The sequence below is a fragment of the Dermacentor variabilis genome, chromosome 1, assembly GCF_050947875.1.
Source record: "Dermacentor variabilis isolate Ectoservices chromosome 1, ASM5094787v1, whole genome shotgun sequence".
NCBI lineage: Eukaryota > Metazoa > Arthropoda > Arachnida > Ixodida > Ixodidae > Dermacentor > Dermacentor variabilis.
In genome coordinates this window covers 52462285-52481980 of record NC_134568.1, presented here as the reverse complement: position 1 = coordinate 52481980, position 19696 = coordinate 52462285, and the positions used below count along the sequence as shown (strand labels likewise).

The window sequence follows — 19696 nt, the reverse complement described above, 5'->3', positions numbered from 1 at the left end:
TACGCGTGTTTCAACGAAAGCTGCTTAGAAGCGAAAGAAAGCCCTTCTTAAACTTGATGACCTGTTTCCGGATAATAGTCGGGCATGAGCGGTCTCTCTAACATTGTTCTGCGAAGTGAACTGAGAAGGAATTCTTGGGGTACGTTGGTGTGACCACAGTCCTTCCATGTTTTTTCTGGTCACGAAACTGTCCCCTCAGTTTCATATAGAGCCGGCGCCCGCCGCTAGAGGCGTAACTGTGCATCAGAGAGCACGCGAGCGCCACTACCGCCTTGGTTGTGTGTGGGACAGCCTCGGTATTCTAGTTTTCGAAACTTCCGCAAACGCCGCTTTACTGTCATGTAACTTGCACCATTCACAATGCAAGAAGTTTGTTAAAAGCGTGGCACTGATATAAGACGCATACAGAAAGAACATCAAAACATGGGAGACATGCATTGGGGCGCAGGAGTCACCTGCAAGCGAAGGGAACTAAATGCAGAATGCATCATCGATTGTTTCTACACGCAAGAGAGCGTAAGGCATAAGCATTTCATAACACATGGCAAATAAACTCCTAAACTAACATAAGTAGCCACAGCACAAATAATGCACGTCTTTCTTACTCAGACAATTCTTAAAAAATAAAAAGTCGGCGCTCTTTAATCGTACCCCACGACACACGTGGTCGTTTGCATCAGGGTCGGACTGTCGATGAACGGGAACGATGTTTGGGTTTCTTGAGATATGCTGGAAGGCCTTCAAAAATCATTGTGACGGCGTTGGGCTTCAGCGTCAGCTTTTTACGCTCCAGGGACATGGCGTCGCAGTTGATGCCGAAATCGTAGGCAGTTATGATGTCCGAGGCGTCGAAGTGTTTCGCGCACAAACGCGTATATTTGCATTCAAGTTAAAACCACCACTTTCCTGCCGCGATATGGACGGCTTCCATTTCTCACGCTACTCCTTGTCACTCGGTAAACAAAACAACGACACCTTTTCGGTCATTCTCTTGCAGCAGGAACGGCACCACGGCACGCAACACATGTTCGACATCGTCGTCCCACCCCACCACTTCAGCTAAACAGTCCAGAACTCGAAAAATAGCGCAGCACATGCACAGAACGCATCAAATTACTCAGCGTGTCTCGCCCCGCGAAAGCGTTTCCATATGCGAACGATGACCTCTGAGGCACAGTGGCGTCGCGTCGCGGCAGCTTTGAATAGCGTATGAACCTCTCCAATAGCCTGACGGCGGAGTTTTATGATCAGAAAACATGGAAGGACTCCGGTGTGACTGAGAGGCATAATTTTAGTAGACATTAAGGTTTTCTCGCATGCGACACGTGCACTGCTACCTGTCCGACGGATGCATTCAGAGACTGCATGTCTTCTGTTTGAAACAAAGGCCTCGAAGGCTTCGGGGTTCATTGGCTTCTTTTTTTTTTTTGCAAAAGAACTGCAGTGTTCCTGCCATACTGGGGCAGCAAAACGTTATCTTGCTCACTCCGAGTATTTCTTCAGTTTGTTAGTCATCGTCGTCATCATCATCATCAGCTTATGTACGTCCTATACAGCACGAAGGCCTATCCTAGCGATCACTCCACTTACCCTTGTCTTGCACCGGCTGACCACATCTTATGCCTGTGAATTTCCTAATTTCATCACATCACCTAGCTCTCTACCGTCCTCGACTGCGCCTCCCTTCTCTATGCACCCCTTCTGTAATTATTATAACCCAACGGTTATGTGCGTGGCATTATATGACCTACCCAACTAATTTCTTTCTTTTAATGTGAACTAGAATATTTGCATCACCGTTTACTTTCTAGTCCACACAGCTACATGCCTTTCTCTTAACGTTACATCCATCATTTTTTGTGCTGTCGCTCCTTTCGCTTTCCTTATCTTTTTCAAGCTTCTTGGTTAACCTCCAATTTTCTGCCCAATATGTTAGTGTCGGTACAATTCAATGATCGTAGACTTTTCTTTTGAAGGATAGCGGTAAGCTGCCGGTCATTGCTTGGTAATGCCTGCCGTAGGCGCTTCAATCCCATTTTTATTCTTATGTAAATTTCTTTCTTATAGTCAGGGTCTCATATGAGTTATTGGCGATATGTGTACTGTTGCGCAGATTTTGGAGATTGACTGCCAATCTCAACTTCTCGTTCTTTTGCCAGGACACTGAACATTACTTTTTCTTCTGCGTATTAACCTTCAACCCCACTGCTACACTTTGACGGTTTAAGTCCTCAATAATTTTTTGCATGTCGTCTCCAAAGCTGCTGAACAGGACAATGTCATCTGAAAACCGCAGGTTTCTTAGATATTTGCTGTTGATCTTCACTCCTAATCCTTCCCAGTCTCATAGCTTCAATACTTTTTCTAGGCACGCAGTGAATAACATTGAAGAGATTGTGTCTCCGTTCGGTGACAACTTTCCTCGTCGAATTTTTTCGACTTTTCTTGTGAATGAATCATGTACCTGTGGATCCTTTAAGGATATTTGCTAAGATATTCACGTATGCTTGATCTACGACTGCTAGTGTCTTTATTGAATGGAATGGTTTTTCGTAATCTACGAAAACCATATAGAGAGATTGGTTGTACTGCTCAGATTTCTTGCTCACCTTATTGATGAGATGGGTATGACCATATGTTTTTTTTAATACGACTTTATTTCTGCGTTGAATAGGCCTATTACCCCTTCCTGAAGCGAGCCTGTTTTGTCTTTACTGAGGTCCAGTGTTGCTTTGCTTTTATTGTAAATGACTTTGGGGAATATTTTCTTCAATGATCAACGCAAGTTAATGGAACTATATTTGTTTCCATTCTTTAACGTCTTCCTTGTCATGGTTAAACATGATGTTGGCATTCTTCTAAATCTCTGGTAGAGTTGAAGTGATAAGTCACAAGCTTGTTAGATATGAAGTAATGTTACCAAATAAACAACTGCAACACTTGCCTGAATCAAATGCATACTTTCAAGACAAACCTGTCCTGGGCCACAATACATAGCACAAATAGTTGCCCGGTGGAATAAGTTCAAATCAAGTTCTCGGTATTTTGTTGTCTTTTGTCTGATAAATTACCGCTCCTTCTTCTTTTAATGGGGTTTTATGTGTCAAACCCACAATTTCATTATAAGGCACGCCGTAGTGGGGGGCTTCGGAATTTGGACTCCCTGGGGTTCTTTAACATGCGCCTAAATCTGAATACATGGGTGCTTTCGCATTTCGCCCCCATCGAAATGTGGCCGCCGTGGCCGGCATTCGATCCCGCGACCTCCGTGTTTAGCATCACAATATCATAGTCACTAAGCAACCGCGGCAGGTAATATATCGCTGCTTAGCAAATCCAGTTGTATCCTTGTAAAGAGCGAACAGGACAGCAATGTACTTTACCGCTAATTATGACGAGAGTACTCCTTTGTTCAGTTATCGAGCCTTTATACACCGACCGTTAGAGCCAATTGATGACGTTCATTTTCAGTGATATGCATGGATAATTCGCTCGTCGTTCGAAATGCCACTTCGTCTGTGCGACGAGAGTCGTGTATGCTGCTCTTTGCTGTTCTCGTTTCAGTTTTTATGCTGTCTTTTTCTCCGACGCAGAGTTCTCATATCTACTACGGGCCCTGTGCGAGATGTACAAGAACCGGACGTTCAAGGCGTACCTTGGCTTTTCACCTTTCGTGATCATACAAAACCCCGAAGACGCAGAGGTAAGTTCACGATCAAGCAGCTACGGACGACACACGACACTTAGAAGCTGCAGAGTTTTTCATTCGCGAACGCTTCTTCGCACCAGCTGAAGCATGAAATAACAGCCCTATGCGATTGTTGTTTTTAGGTAAGCGGATATTTGCCGGTGTACAACGACCCATCATTTTCTAGCTGTCCAGTCTCCCATCTTGGTTCCTACGGGTGCCGTCTAGCCTTTCAGTGCGTATACTATAGTATAACGATGAAACTTGGCTTCTAGGCGCTATGCAGTGGGATCGAAACTCGCAGCTCTGCAGTCAAAGGCTGACATTTCATATGGGTGTTTGGAACGGCTTTTGACACGATACGAAAGGAAATCCGGTAGACAGGTTTATTTCGACTTTATGGCAGTTTGTGTGGCCGCACTCAAAGACATTGCTGCCTTCTAGCAATATCTCAACGGTGACAGCTCCGGAAGACACCTGTACAGCTGAGTGCCGTTAAATACAAAATAAAGCGAAAAGAACCCGGCAGCTTTGTACGACCTTGGAGATTCTCAGCCCAAGTTCTAGCGGCGGCAGACGCGCTTCTTTGTTTAGGATCCAAGTGTTCTCCCGCCAAAGACTCGTTCCGCCTTCTGTGAAAATTTTCCACCGCCTTCCTGCTTCCAAATCACCCCGTCAGTTGTTACGCCGGCGGCGGCGCCGGTGGCCTTGAGCGATGAGCCGCTTACATTTAGCGCTCTCAAATTAACGCCTCTCAACCAACAAAGATAGCTTCAAAAACAGCTTCTAAGCGTACGTGTCTCCAGTTTGCGTGTGCAGTTTCAAACTGAAAGTTGAGCCATTTTCTTAAAGCAACAATTCTAAAATTTCATTTGCTGTACTTGAAAAGGCATTTTGAGGGCATGCAATTATGTCCGATGTTGCCCCCAACGCACTCACAAGTTTCTACAGCCGGTGAATGTGCTATCCCCCCCCCCCCAATGCACACTCAAAATACCCAATTTGGTATGCATTCTGTCGCGTATCTTCTTATCAATTATAATTTAGATTTATTTGTTCAGAATAAAACTAGAGTGACACAACAAGGGGTTCAAATAAAGTCTGCTGTGCAGTCTGAACAAGGCAGACAGGGCAGGGGTCAGACAATGCGCAGGCTTCGTCCCACTTTTCTTTCTCACCCGCCTATCAACAAGGACTGTACGCGAGATGAGTTCGGGTAAACCTCTGCCTTTATCTCGAGAACGGAGTTCTGTACATGCCGTCTCCTCTTCTTATCGACGTATGGGGATTAATAAAAAATATAATTTTACAGAAGATGGTTGCCTAAAAGGTCACCGACTTTCACGTCATTCGATCCGTCCGTTCACGTGTTTGAGCATACAAGTAAATGTAACAGACACATGGACGGGCGGCCTTCCCGTGAAAGTTTTTGTTATGTACTATGTTTCTAGCATACAACGAAGACGTTATTATTTTTTAATTTCTGCACTATGTACAATAAAAAATTCAAGTTTATTGATATAGTAGATCTTGCTCGAATATTTCTTGCATAGGTGGTCATAATTTTGTCATGTTTCAAAGTGTATGTAATTGGAAGTTGTTTGGGGATTGAAAGATGCGCGAATAAATTTCTTGTAGCCCGCAACTTTGTTCCCATGATAATACTTGTCCTTTCGTTTCACACAACACTATTTGGCTCTTTCCCAATCAATTCAGGTCCTTCTGTCGAGCTCGGAGAACCTGAGGAAGCCTTTGTTCTACACGTTCACCATACCGTGGTTGGGGCCGAGAAATATGCTTTATATGTGAGTGAACCCAAGAACGATGCCGTCCATATCTTATGTCGACGAACCTCCGGAAAATTTTGACTACCACTGACATTGACGGAGAATTGCTCAACGTCTTAAAGCATTTTTATTAGGCAACATTGTTAGCTTACTGTTACCAATTTTGAATAGCTTTAAGTTTAGATGTAGTGCGGGTGTAGCAATGGTTATGCATTAGAATCGTAGTGAGACGATTTGTTGCGAAAAATTGTTTGCATACTTCGCAGTATATTCAATGTACGATTCAACGATACCTAGGCCGTGCTGTTGCGTATGTTATAGCTACAAGCACATGCTTGCACATGCGATTATGCGTGAATAAGCAAAGAATTTGCAAATTAAAATTAATTAGTAAATAAGCTAGCGACTTCGCAAATAAATATTGTTCAGTTTCGCTCGTAGTACTATCAGTGGTATAAAGAAGGGAAGAAAATATGATGGCTATATTAATTAAGAAAAATGCGGTGGGTCGTGCAGCAGAAACATATTCAAAGTTAATATTTAAGAATATGTTCTGACACATAACACTGCACACTTTTCACAGCACCTTTCGACAACCCCTTGTCTATGAATGTTGGACATCATTATCGAAGGCATCCGGTCAAAAGAAAACAATTCTTCGAATAAAAAACTTGTGAATTCGGCCCCTGATGTGCGAAAATTGTATACCTTAAGAACACTCGTACTTATGTGGCTCCACGAGCGTCATTCCCGCATAGCTGTCTTCTGCTGGGCGCACTACCCTGTTTATCTTATACGTACCATAGCGCGGGAACGGCTGTTAATGCTTCAAAACAAGCATGCTAAGCGATATTTTGCTACAGCAAAGCCCAGGAATAGCGACGCGTTCCGGACAGAGCCACACATGAGCAGTGTACCTTGCATGCGACCATGTTTTTATTACTCCGATGTGTGGAAAACGTTGAAGCCACACCGCAAGGAAAAACGAAAGGGGTAGGGGTGCGGGTGTGAACCTCCGCAAGTTACTACAGCTACACATCATACGCACCGAACAGCTGCTATGTCGCAAGCTGCTGCAATGACAGCGTTGTTGTATTTGCATACTCTATAATGTGTGCGTGCCTGCTCTGCATGAATAGGTGATTTCGTGTCATCTGAAGCTGTATATAGGTGCTTGGGCCGGTGAACGTTTCCAGGATATATTAAAGAATTTCCTTTCTCGAACTCGCTTTCTCACAGGAGATTAACTGAGCATAAATGAGGCGATTTATTTATGGATACGAAGAGTTGAGGCCATTCGATCCGCATATATATAACTGCACTTCATGGAAATGTTTTTTATTGTTGAAAATTCAGTAGGCAGAGTGAAGGGTTCATCTCTTGCACTGGCGTCGCAAGCCACAATGAGTGCCCCGTGAGCCTGTTTCAGCGGTCGTGATTTGGTTGTGTTTTTGGCGCCGCGACGGAAGTTGAAATTCTGTTGCGGTCCCTTCTTTATTCAAGCGTTTTATTATCTTGACGTCATCACAGAATGGGGATGAGAATTTCTTTATGGCTGATGTTTAGGATACATTGAAACTATATGAATGATCAGTGGCGCCCTCGTGGATATATAAGTACAGGTGGTAAAATAAAAGGGGCTTTTGGGAATGCTGCACTCGTCAAGAGTGTCTCGTGCGCTGCGCTCCCGGCGCGTCCGATCGCCCGCAACCAGTGAAGCGTCTCGACAACGGACATCTCATGGCGAAGAACACACGGCTACGCAGGCACGGAGCATGGCATTCACAGCTATCCCCTGTAAAAACACAACCAAACACGACATGAGCGCACCACTTCGTTATGCACAGTATTGCCATATGATAGCGCAGTTCCTGTGTTTCAACGCAACCTTTCTCTAAACTGGCAGTATGGCTGGATGATCAGCCTCGGTTACCCTATTCGAAAATAGTAGTGTGCAATGGTGCCGACGTACCGCTTTACCCCCCCCCCTCCTCTCTCTCCCCAGCGTAGGGTAGCAAACCGGATCTTCCCATCTGGTTCACCTTCCTACCTTTCTCCTTTCTGCTCTCTTTCTCTGTAACCATAAAGCACAAGAAGAAATAACTTGCTTAAAACGAGTGATTAGAATTGATAAAATCCTGAGTCATTCTACTCTGTGAATATGGATCACCAGCGAAGTTGTGTAGCACATAACAAAGAGGTTGACACAGAATTTTGAACAAAGGTACCAATACATTTATTGCCCTGATCGGTGGTCATTAAGACGAAAGGTAGTCAAACTTACTTATTTTTATACATTCGCGTTCATTCGTGTTATACATTCGTTATACACATTCGTTATATAGATTCGTGTTTTCCTTCCGCGATTTACTGAGCCAAAGAATTTGAGACCGAGATCAGCTCGCCGACGGGCAGTGGGCCAGTGCCTTCAGCGCCTGGCAGGGGCAGGGAGGGGAGGCCGAGGGAGGGCCAGTATGGGAACGCTAGCGTGATGAACGGCATCGGAGCCAGCTGTGGAAGAAGACGACGGTGAAAACGCTAGCAGTAGCACGAGCGAGTTCACACGATTACGCCGAGGGTGCCAACGAGCCAGCTGTGGAAGAAGAGGACGACGATCACCCGTGCAGTGGCACTAGCCATTCCTGACGATGATAGTTTTTGCTCGCACACATGAAAATTGCACAGAACCTTAGCCATAAACAGTTTCGCTGTAAAATGCCCTAACGGCATGCTGTAGACGCCAGCCACAAAAAATTGCTAAGAAAAATGCTACGGCTCCCGCAATTGGGTCTTGTTTACAATGCACTATATCCAGCAATGACCCATCGGCCGCGCGCGTGCCGAAGATGGATGATATACTTTGTATGACGAAATTATGACACCTAGGGGGACGATTTGTCATGAACAGTAACAAGACAACGATACCAACAACAATATCATCATCATCATCATCAGCCTTGCTACGCCCACTGCAGCGCAAAGGCCTCTCCCATATTTCTCCAACTATCCCGGTCTTGTGCTAATTGTGACCATGTTGTCCCTGCAAACTTCTTAATCTCATCCGCCTACCTAACTTTCTGCCGCCCCCTGCTACGCTTCCCTTCTCTTGCAATGCAGTCCGTAACCCTTAATGACCATCCGTTACCTTCCCTCCTCATTACATGCCCTGCCCATGCCAATTTCTTTTTCTTGATTTCAACTAAGATGTCACTAACTCGCATTTGTTCCCTCACCCAATCTGCTTTCTTATCCTTTAACGTTACGCCCATCATTCTTCTTTCAATACCTCGTTGCGTCGTCCTCAATTTAAGTAGAACCATTTTCGTAAGCCTCCAGGTTTCTGCCCCGTAGGTGAGTACTGGTAAGACACAGCTGTTATACACTAGTCCACAGTCTAATTTGGGCTGCTGTGTTTAGCGAAACAGACCGTCGTGTCAACTTGGGTCACTACAGATATGTGGCACGGGCTATGTGCCGCTGTTTAATGAACGGCAAGCGTTTCTATAAAGCTTGCCCTGAGCACACGCTTTTCACAGATTCCCTTTGCATTAAAACGCACTTTATGAACGTTTATTTAACTCTAGACGCAGCGCACAATTAGTAACAAACTTGAAAATGCATGCACTGACACGCAACGAAGTCTCAATCAGGGGTTCCTAAACTGGGTTTCATAGAACGTTCGGCGAACAGAATTTTAAGATTCCGCGAGTGGACTTAACAAATCCGACCCCATCCCGCATCGATGGAATTGTACGTTAGAGATTTAATTGAAAATTAAAACTTTCACATCCGCACTTCGCAAGTCTTCGTGAGAAATACCATCATGGTAGCGGTGCTCAAGATTCAGCGCTGGCTAAGCATACATGTAAGGAAAATAAGTCGGGGGGAGAAGCGTGTCGCGTCACTCTAGGAACGCAGGTGAGGTTCCCCAAGGTTCCCCAAGATCATAGTGACCTTTTTAGCAACTGTGCTGCCGCCGACTTCACTTTGTCCAGGGTCTGTGTATCGGCATAAGCACTCCTCTTGCGACCTTTCAACAACAAAAGACTTCTAACGGAAGGCTCAGAGATCGTAGAGCGAAACGTTTCACGATCGGAATTCGCATTTCGTAAAACTTGGCGCAACATTCGTAAAATCGTAGAACGAGCCAAAATTCGTAAGCTTTACGATGCATTCGAAAGAGTTGGCAGGTATGATCACTAGCCATGTGCCACTGGGTATGCGCCACTCTTCAATCACGAAAAAAAAAATGATCCATTAACATTTCTCTGGTGGCAGTGCGCTGGTGCGCTGTCGAGATAAAGGTCGGGGATTCGAACCCGTGCCATGCACCCCTGTCATCTAGGGGCGCCGCCCGTGACTTCGCGGTAGTGCCACTAAATGACACAGCGTCTACAGTGGGAAGCGCGAGCCAATAGCCCGGCTGCATACATATTTCTGCGTTGGCAATACGGTGTGTCGCTTCATTGTTAATCACATAAACATCGGCATTCATAGCGAGATCAGCTCTAGCTGCCGGAGTTTTCTTCTTTTTCTTTTTTCTTAGTAAATCACCCTGACCCAACGGCGTTCTACCATAGATTGGGCACGACTGCCAGCATGACTTGGGAGAGCGAGAGACAGAGATAATTTATTTGAAAGAAGGCAGGGAGGTTGGCCTGAGGTAACGCGCTCTAGCCTGCTACTCTGCACAGGGGGAGGGGGAACGGGGACATAAAGGTGTGATGAGGGATGATGATGACGTAGAAAGAGGGACACGCAACGGTGAAAGCAAGTTCAACATTCTGATCATAAACTTTCAGGAATCTCATCCATGAAGCCACTATCGGTTTCCGTAACCGGTCTGTAGTCACCAATTCAAGTGCACCTAGCGATAAAGGCGCTATGACGAAGCTTGTGTGTGGGCTTCCCCTGCGTGAGAAGCACAAACGCCAAACAAAAGCTTTACAGCATGTAAAGAGCTGCGATAAGCGGCTGCAGCACAGCGAGCACTTGCAGGGCACTTTTAGCGGCCAGATTCTGGAGACCATCGAGACGCACGCGCATTAACTCTGGCAGGTGCTTCCGCATTTTCTGTACGCTCTCCTTCTCCTTGTGTCCATCTCTTTGCATGCCCGTAGTGTCACCGGTCTCATTGGCCCTATAATCCTTGGCTTCATGGCACAGAGGACCACTAGGGCCCGCTGGAATGGCCGTGGGCCTAGAGGGAAGCAAAGACCATTCCGTGTCTGTATCAACCGGTGGAGATTAATGTTTGCCACGTGCTGTCATCGACCCTGAATTAGCAGTAGGCGACGTTACCGTCCTCGATGCACGTACAGGCAGAGGTGGTCGTGGCGCCTGTTTACCGCTATGTACTTCTTCTGAAATGGCTTTGTGACGCTTCTTTCGCGAACATTGGTCACTTTGGCGAACGGATTGGGCGGCCTCTTCATGTGAAGTTTGGTTTCTTGCCATTTTTCGAAGAACACGAATTTCTTGTTTCATCTTCGGGAATTCCTTCCAAGTCGCTCCATGAGAGCCAGTACAGTTGGGACATTTAAATGAAGATGCATCCCAGTCGGTGGTATTATGCTCTCCGCCACACCGCGAGAACGTGGCTTTACTTGTACAAACAGCGTTCACGTGTCCTATCTTGAGACATTTCCGGCACTGAACAGGCCTCGGAACGAATGGTCGTACACAGTGTATCACGTAGCCCACTTTGACAGATGCTGGTAATGTCGAATAAGCAAATATTAACTTGATACATCGGTAGTTTCCTAAGCGGTGAATCTCAAGAATGCGCACCGATGACCTCAAAAGACCCTTGAGGTTCGCATGCTTGATTTCAAGTTCCACATCGGAAATCACTCCAGTTGTCTCCTTCCCGTAAGTAATAGAGGAGCGGACGGGGATTGCGCTTAGTTGTGGAATGGTCTTTAACTTCTCCAATATTGTGGAACTTTTCACATTTATTGTCAAGATGTTCTTGCGAGCGTTGATCCCGATCTCGATGATTTGCCCAGGGGCCACACTTTCAAAATATTCGGTTAGAAACTGCCTGAGGGAGTTCATGCTGTGTGACGGTGAGAGCGCCACGGAAGAAACCACAAAGGATACCTGCTTACTCTGATTCGATGAAGTCGTCTCAGTCGACATACGGCGCATCTTCTTCATACGGAGACCCATGACTACGGTGTACTCGCTGTCAGAGTCCATAGCTTCTGGCGTTGAGCTCTCCCAGGAATCGAGCTTGTCCGAGCTTCCAAAGGCACGTCGTCCGAAAATGAGCGATGAAGTACACGTTTGCCCTTGTTCAGGCGGTCTTGGAAGCATCTTCTTGCTCATCCTTCATAAAACGACTCTCACGAAAATGGTAAAAACGTAAACAATTGCATAACAACGAAAGGCCCAGAGCACCAGTGAGCTCTGGGCACTTCTCTCTCTTCCTCGTCCCAGCATGACTTGACTGATACACATAATCTATATAAATACACATACACATACTACATATAAAAACACAAAGCCTATATAAATGACTTGGCCTCCTTTATTCATGAAAACGTCAAAATTAACCTTTTTGCCGATGATTGTATGTTTAAAGAAATACGTTCCGTTTTAGGTCAAAGCCTACTGAATACTGTTTTGAATGATGTTTTGTCTTGGTGTGACAAAGGGGGATGTCACTGACCTTTGAGAAAACAGTATTTATGAGCATCACCAGGAAGAGACTGCTCTTATGTTTAACTACACCCTCAACACTACATCTGTGACTCAGGTCGCAAAATACAAATATTTAGGCGTAATCATTAAGGACCACCATACTTGGTGTGTTCACATTTGCTTTATAACCTCATCTGCTATGCAGGTTTTTAAGACACAACTTAAGAGGGGCACCTGCCAGTGTGAAGAAACTAACTTCTCAATCTATTGTTCGGCCAAAACTTGGCTAAGCCGCCGTGGTGTGGGATCCTCACAGGAAGAAAGACATTGCACAGATTGAAAAGCTTCAAAGGCGCGCCGTGCAATTTATCTACAACAAATGCAGGAATTCTGACTCTGCATCTTTCCTCATAAAACTAATCAAATAAAACTTCTCTCTACCAGAAGAAAAGTAGTGAGGATAGAATTTTTGCATTCCTGGTTACACGGTAAGCTTGGCATCCCGGCCACACCATATGTCACGCTGGCTTTAACCCGCAAAACACGACACACACACAAGTAAAGATTAATTCATTTCGCAAAAACACATTTCCACAATTTCTCATTTTTTCTGAAAAGAATAGCTGTCTGGAATTCCCTACCTGAATATTTTTTCACATGTGGAAGCTTTAAAAAGCCCATTAACGATATTTTTTAACCTCTAGTAGAGATTTTTGGTCACTTGCATTGTGATCCTTTTGGAGGTGCCAGATCTGTATATTTGTTTGGAAGTCTTTTATATCTACATGCATGCATCTTAACATATATGTACCTTGCTGTTTGTACAATGCATTGTATTCCTTCTTTGAATTTGCCCTATCTGCTTGGATAAAAAAAGTCGGCAGTATCATGTAAATTAATAAAAATAAAAAATAAGTAAGGTTGGTGTACTAGTCGAAAGCTCGAACCATTGATACCATTTTGACAATAAATGAAAGGGGTGGTGTACAGACCACTATCTCACTTTACTTTCTTTTTCTTTTTTTCTTTCGTTTTTATGATCTTCTGTACCAGCTTCCATGCTGCTATAGCTATCGAATAAAGTCTTCTATTGCAGTTAAGCTCGGCTGTTCATTGAATAGGATCTTTTTACGCCGGCTCCAGGTGTACCGTGCATCGGGTGAACGTTAAAAAAAAGCAGGTGGTTGAAATTATTCCGGAGTCCCGCACTACAGCACGCCTCATAATCAGATAATGGTTCTGGGATGTAAAATCACAGAATTCATATTTTTGTGGCGCCCAGTTCACGATGAGCATGTCTCGTTTTTCGGTCTTTCCTACGCAGCGCAGGCAACATTTGGCGTTTCAAACGGAAGCTGCAGATGCCGGCCTTTCACTCAAAGACTCTGGAGAAGTTCATGGACGTGGTGAACGAGCACGCAGACAGCATGGCTGAGCGCATGGAAGAAGCCAGCCTCAAGAAGGAGCTGGCTCCCATCCAAAATATTGCTAAACGGTGCAGTCTGGATCTCATCGGAGGTATGGCCCCGCGGCAGCGCTCTAGTAGAAAAATCATAATTTGCCATGCATTGTCGCGCGACAGTTTCTATGGGCTCTTACTAGTTAATAAGTGAATACAATTTTCTAAGTGTGAAATAGGACGCCTTCTCCAATGTCATTCATCGTTTTCAATAAGAAAAACGGAAGTGTTGTTTATAACTTCTTGAAGCCACGACAAGGAAGGCATTCAAAATACGAACTCTCATGTGCAATATGAATAAGGGGATCTGATCGGCATCATTTCTTGGTTAGTTGCAACGACGTGTAGAAAACAGAAAATAAATTCAGCCTTCTTCAAAATATGGAAGTACCAATGAATGTGAAATGTATGATAAAAAAACTCAAAGACACGTTTGTGTTGTTTGCTTGTTTGTAGAAAACCTCACAAGAAAAAAATATAGTGGTGCTGGGTGTAAGTATGTTTCCTGCAAGCGAAAAGATATGCCTAATTCATCCTTCGCGAGTAAATTCATGATGTGTATACTTAATTTTGTGGGTTTTTTATGTGTATTTACGCATTTTTATTGCATATATGTGATGATTTAGGCTTTTTGGCTGGCGTACTGGGCGCAGAAGCTTATATTTGCAAAGTGTATCCTTAACTAAAATGAATTATTACTTTTATTTCGGTAGTTACGGCATGTGCATTTCTGTTAAGAACTTCAGAACAGTTTTGGAAGGCAAGTTTATTTTGTTTAACTTTCCGACATGGGGGGTGGGGGGGGCTCGTATTCCAAGATATTCTTCTCCAACTTTGCCCTTAAGTGCCTCTAGTTTCGCATCTTGAAGCAAGCCTGACAGACATGCTCAGAAAGGTGGAGATGTGGTTAAATTTCGATAGCAGAACATACTAGTCGTCAACTTATGACACTGGACTGTTCTAAGGAAACATTATGCGAAAATCAAGCAAACAGCTGAACCACAAAGAGCAATAAAAGAAGCTGCAGTTTGCTTTCTTTCAAGAAGTCATGCCAAATCGTAGAAAAATCCATGTGCTCTTACTACCCATCATTCCTATAATTTTTGAACGATTGCAGCGCCGCATTTTCGTATAGTATGCGTAGGGTGAAACTCAGGGCTGCTGAAGACAACAGGTGCAGCGGCTCCCAGACGCCACAAGCAGATTGAGGAACTCAAAATCATCAACGTCTTGTTACTTTCTCACTGGTAGCTCCCTGGGTTAAAAACGTTGTTCATAGGTGGCACATTTGAGAGAACGGTGACCTGCAAGAGGACGCGCCCAGCCGCTGACGTTGCGGTGCTGAGCTCGAAGTAGTGGGTTCGATTCCAGACGCGGCGCCCGCATTTCGATGGGAGTGAACTGCAAAAACCATCGTGTACCGTGCATTGAGTGCACTTTAAGTAAACCTAGGCGGGCTCAACCTAATACTGGAGCCCCCCACTATGGCGTGCCTCACAATCATATCATGGTTTTGGCACGTAAACCCGAGAACTTAATGTTAACTCGCAAGCGGCCTAATTGTCACGTGGGCTTTTTCCTATTTCCTATGTGTTCCTTATGACGAGAAAAAATTATTGTACAATAAACAAAGTTAAAGAAAGGTTGTATCGGACATTTCCTAGATCTATCTACAACTTTCTTACGAAAAGCTTTTCTTAAAATTTGAAAACATGTTGTAGTGTTTAACGTTCAGATAGTGCACAACAGGCCCGGTCCACAGCACTCTGTCCTGTTTACTCGCTCGTCCTGTGTTGCGCTGTTCCTGCTTTTTATTCTAAAGATGAACCAACCAGCCCCATTGAACACACTGCCAAGATAGTAACTCGGTTTAGTTGGTTTGACCTATACTGGGAGACTGGGTAGTGTTAAAAAGTATACTTCATGTATGTGTCCTTGCCCATTTAACGCAGCTTAGTTTCCCAATGGGATGAACGCCACAGTGAAAGACGTTGGGATAATGTTACGGGGAAAAGAGAGGTTCAAAATATATTTACAGGGTACTTACATTGCGTCCACTGGCATGCACGGCACACAAGATGGAAACCAGTCCGGGGGACATCGGCGAGCGTCGTCGTCTCCTCTCCTGTCCACAGTTTGGTATCTTGCAGCGCTTGGGAACATGACCCCCGGCGGCGAAGGCGCCGTCCCAGTGCTTGCTATAGGTAGTCCGTGCGGTATCGCTTGAGGCGGGTGAAGTGGACGACATCGGTGGAACGTTGAGACATGGTGGAATCGAGAGGCGTTATTTCATATGTAACATCGATCGTTTGGCACAATACACGGTACGGGTCAGAGTAAGACGCAATCAACTTTTCGCAAAGGCTAACTCGCCGTGATGGTGTCCAAAGAAGGACCATATCACCAGGGTTAAAGTGGGCATCGCGGTCGCGGGCATCATAGAATCGTCGTTACTGTTCCCTCGAAGCGGTAAGGCGCAGGCGGGCAATCTGGCGCGCTTCTACAGCTATGAAGATGGCGTCATGGACGTATTCTGACGATGTGTCAAGAACGGCGGAAAGGAGTGTGTCAAATGGTAGCGTGAGGCTTCTTCCAAACAAGATAAAACTGAGAAAAGCCCACAGATTCATGTCGCGAGAAATTATAGGCAAATGTAACGAAGGGCAGAGCGGCGTCCCAGTCATGATTGTCGGCAGAACATACATAGCAAGCATGTCTTTGATAGTTCCATTAAGACGGTCTGTGATGCCGTTGGTCTGAAGTTGGCACGCCATTGCCAACTTGTGTTTTGTAGCGCAAGAACGCAAGAGATCTTGGACAACCTTTGATATGAAATAGAGGCCCCGGTCTGTGAGGAGCTGCAGAGAAGCACCGCGCTGAAGTATAACTTCTTAGAGGAGGAAGTCGGCGACGTCGGTTGCAAAGCTGATTGAGAGAGCCAGAGTGATCGCGTACCAGGTCGTGTAGTCGGTAGCGCCTGCAGGCCACTCCTTTCCCCAGGCAGATAGCGGAAAAGGGCCAAGAAGGACACCACCATGGAGGAAAAAAAAAGTGAAAAAAAAGGTTAGGAGAGACCATTACATCATGAAGCCAGCCTTGGCAAGCGAACGCTCCGTGAAGCCAGCGTTTTGCACAGTGGGGGCCCAACACGTGACCTCTTGCGTCGAGATCACGGAGCTAAAATCGAGATTTGCTGACACGTTTGCTTCCCAGTAGCTATGCCAAAAGTTTTTATTAGGCGCGCGCTTGTTGGACTGCCTGCCGTGGCTCAGCCTGCAGAGCGGGAACACTAAAACCAACCGCGCACTTTGTCGTACAATCACGTGTTGGGCCACCACACACTGCTTCAATCGCGTGGCGCCATGCTCCCTCCTAACTTTTTCCGTCATCCATGGTCAAGACCAACCCTAAAGCATGGCTCCGATGGTACGTCAATGGGTTGAAAGCGGCCAGCTGGGAGTACTGCATGTTTCATGTGGCGCTGACATTGCCCACAGGAAGTGACGTCACGGCAGACGGAACGGTAATTGCCGGGCCAAAAGAAGCGATGCCGAACACGCTCATTCGTCCTAGAGACTCCGAGGTGACCCGCAGTAGGAATATCGTGTAGCTGTGCGAGGACAATTTCACACATATATGTGGGAATAACTAAGGGCAGTTCAGGACCGTCAGGGTGCCTGTTGTGGCGATACAAGACACCTTCCTACAGCATAAACATACCTAGAGAAGGCGAAGGTGTCTCAGAAGTCAGCCTGAAAATGAAGTCTCTCAAGTAGGGGTTCCGGCGTTGCTCATCTCCGGTGTTCCGAAACGCAGTAAGCGACAGCACGCAGGTAGGCTCGCAGTTCTTAGGAAGTTCCGGTGGGTCTACTGGATGGCGCGACAAGCAATCAGCTTCTTCATGCAATCGGCCGTTTTTATGCACAGCTGCAGTGTGTATGAGCACTCCTAGAGTCGTAGAGTCCACCGACCAAGACGTCCAGTAGGATCCTTTAGGGATGAAAGCCAGCATAAGGCATTATGGTCGGTGATAACTGTGAATAGTCGACCGTACAAATAGAAGTGAAATTTGTCCACTGCCCAAACGAGGGCATAGCACTCGCGTTCTGTAATGGAGTATTCTGCTACGCTTGGTACGGAAGACGGCTAGCGTACGCAATAACACGGTCACAACTTTGCTGGTGCTCAGCCATAACAGCACCAATTCCATGGCCGCTGGCATCGGTTCGAACTTCCATTGGGGCGGTCACGTCAAAATGGGCGAGAACTGGTGGTTAAGTGAGCCGCACGATAAGCTGTGATAGGAAGATGTGGGCCCAGGCCTCAAACATACAGGGATGGCACAATGAACACAGAGAGGCTTTAATGACACGGGGGTGGGACTAGGATAACGTACACGATAACACACACACAGTTCCCTTCATGAGTGTCTGTCGCTTAGGTATAGTCAAGCTCGGCGTCAATATAGGAAGGCGTCCGATAGGGCGTCGGTATCACACACTCACGGCACGAAGAGGCGCAAAGATGAATCTGGAGCAGCGAGTGGCGCAGGGGCTGGAGGCCGGGGCGGATGCACGGCACACGACGAGCCACTCGCGCGACAGCTGGGTCGGGACGTCTGCCCGCCACAGGGTAGACCGTTCGGTAGGCTTAGCTGCACCGGAACATGCCGGCGTTGGATTCTCGCCCAGCAGCTGAGCAGGCCGGTTGAAGCCCAAGGACAGCCCGGCCTGTTCTGCCAGCACACCCAGGAACACCGGCCTTCGTTCGGAAGGCCAGCCCAGGCAGCTCAGGCAGTTCGCATGGCTGCCGTCGCCGCCCCACAGCAGTCACGCGCATTCGGCCGCGCCATTCAAGTCGTCCAAACTCCTATCACAAAGCTCAGCGAAAGCAGGAGCTTGTTCCGGACCCCAGACAAAAACTGCGTCTTTCTTGAGAAGTTCTGTGAGAGGACGTGCAATGTTGGTGAAATGGCGTACGAACCGGCGGAAGTATGAGCAGAGACCCACAAAGGCTTCGGATATCGTTGGCACAAGTCGGCACGGGAAAATTCTTGACGACGCGAACTTTCTCGGTATCAGGGCGGACGCCGGAAGAATTGACGAGGTGTCCGAACACAATAAGTTGCCGGTGGCCGAAGTGATATTTTGATGAAATGAGGTGAAGCCCAAACTTGCGGAAAACAGAAAGAATCGTCCAAAGACGATCGAGGTGCCTCACCAAAGATTGTGAAAATAAAATAACGTCATCGAGGTAGCACTGGCAGATTGACCACTTAAAACCGTTCATCATACTTTCAAATGTAGCAGAGGCATTACAAAGCCCGAACGGCATAACTTTCAACTGATAGAGGCCATCCGGTGTAATAAAGGCGGTCTTTTCACGGTCCATGTCGTCAACTGCAATCAGCCAGTACCCGGAGCAAAGGTCTATCGAAGAAAAATATTTTGCACCATGTAAAGCATCGACGCCGCCATCTATCTGCGGCAGCGGATGCACGTCTTTTTTTTTTTTGCATTGTTGAGATTGCAATAGTCAACACATACGCGCCAGCTGTCATCCTTCTTCCTCACGAGCACGACCGGAGAAGCCCGAGGGCTACAAGAAGGCTCACTAATTTCTCGGGCAAACACCTTGTCGACTTCCTTCTGCATGACTTCGCGCTCAGTAGGGGAGACGCGCTAGGGCCGTCGGGGAATCTGGCTGGCGTCACCCGGTGTGTAACCAATGTTTCACAATGGGCATTTGACCCAGTGGACGGTAATCAAGCTCGAAAATGTCCCGGTAAGAGGTTAGAAGGCAATGAAGTGCGTCCGCATGGTGGGCCGGAAAGTCAGGAGCGATCATTGTTCTGAAAGATTCTAATACTCCGGTTGTAGGGCCCGAACCAGCAGAGATAAGCGACGCAGTATCACCAATCATTGCAGAAATATAAAGAGATATGCCCTGAGGTAGCACTTGAAGGCAGAGGCCGAAATTCACTACAGGCAAACAGGCGGCATTGTCTTTTACGCGGACGACCATGTGCGGAAATGCGATGTTCTGCGACAGCAGAACGGTGGCTTTGGGCGATGCGACGTAATCACCGTCGGTGACAGGTGCATCGGGTGAAACGGT

The 19696-nt window shown here is 46.3% G+C and overlaps 1 protein-coding gene across 1 annotated transcript in view; it reads left to right on the top strand.

Moving 5' to 3' along the window:
* The window catches only part of LOC142577953 (cytochrome P450 4C1-like), a 127413-nt gene that overhangs the window by 81498 nt on the left and 26219 nt on the right, over nt 1–19696 (top strand). The window contains exons 2-4 of the mRNA XM_075687389.1: nt 3594–3703; nt 5405–5493; nt 13445–13638. Of these exons, the coding sequence (XP_075543504.1) occupies nt 3594–3703; nt 5405–5493; nt 13445–13638 (393 nt within the window). The remainder of the gene's footprint in view (nt 1–3593; nt 3704–5404; nt 5494–13444; nt 13639–19696) is intronic.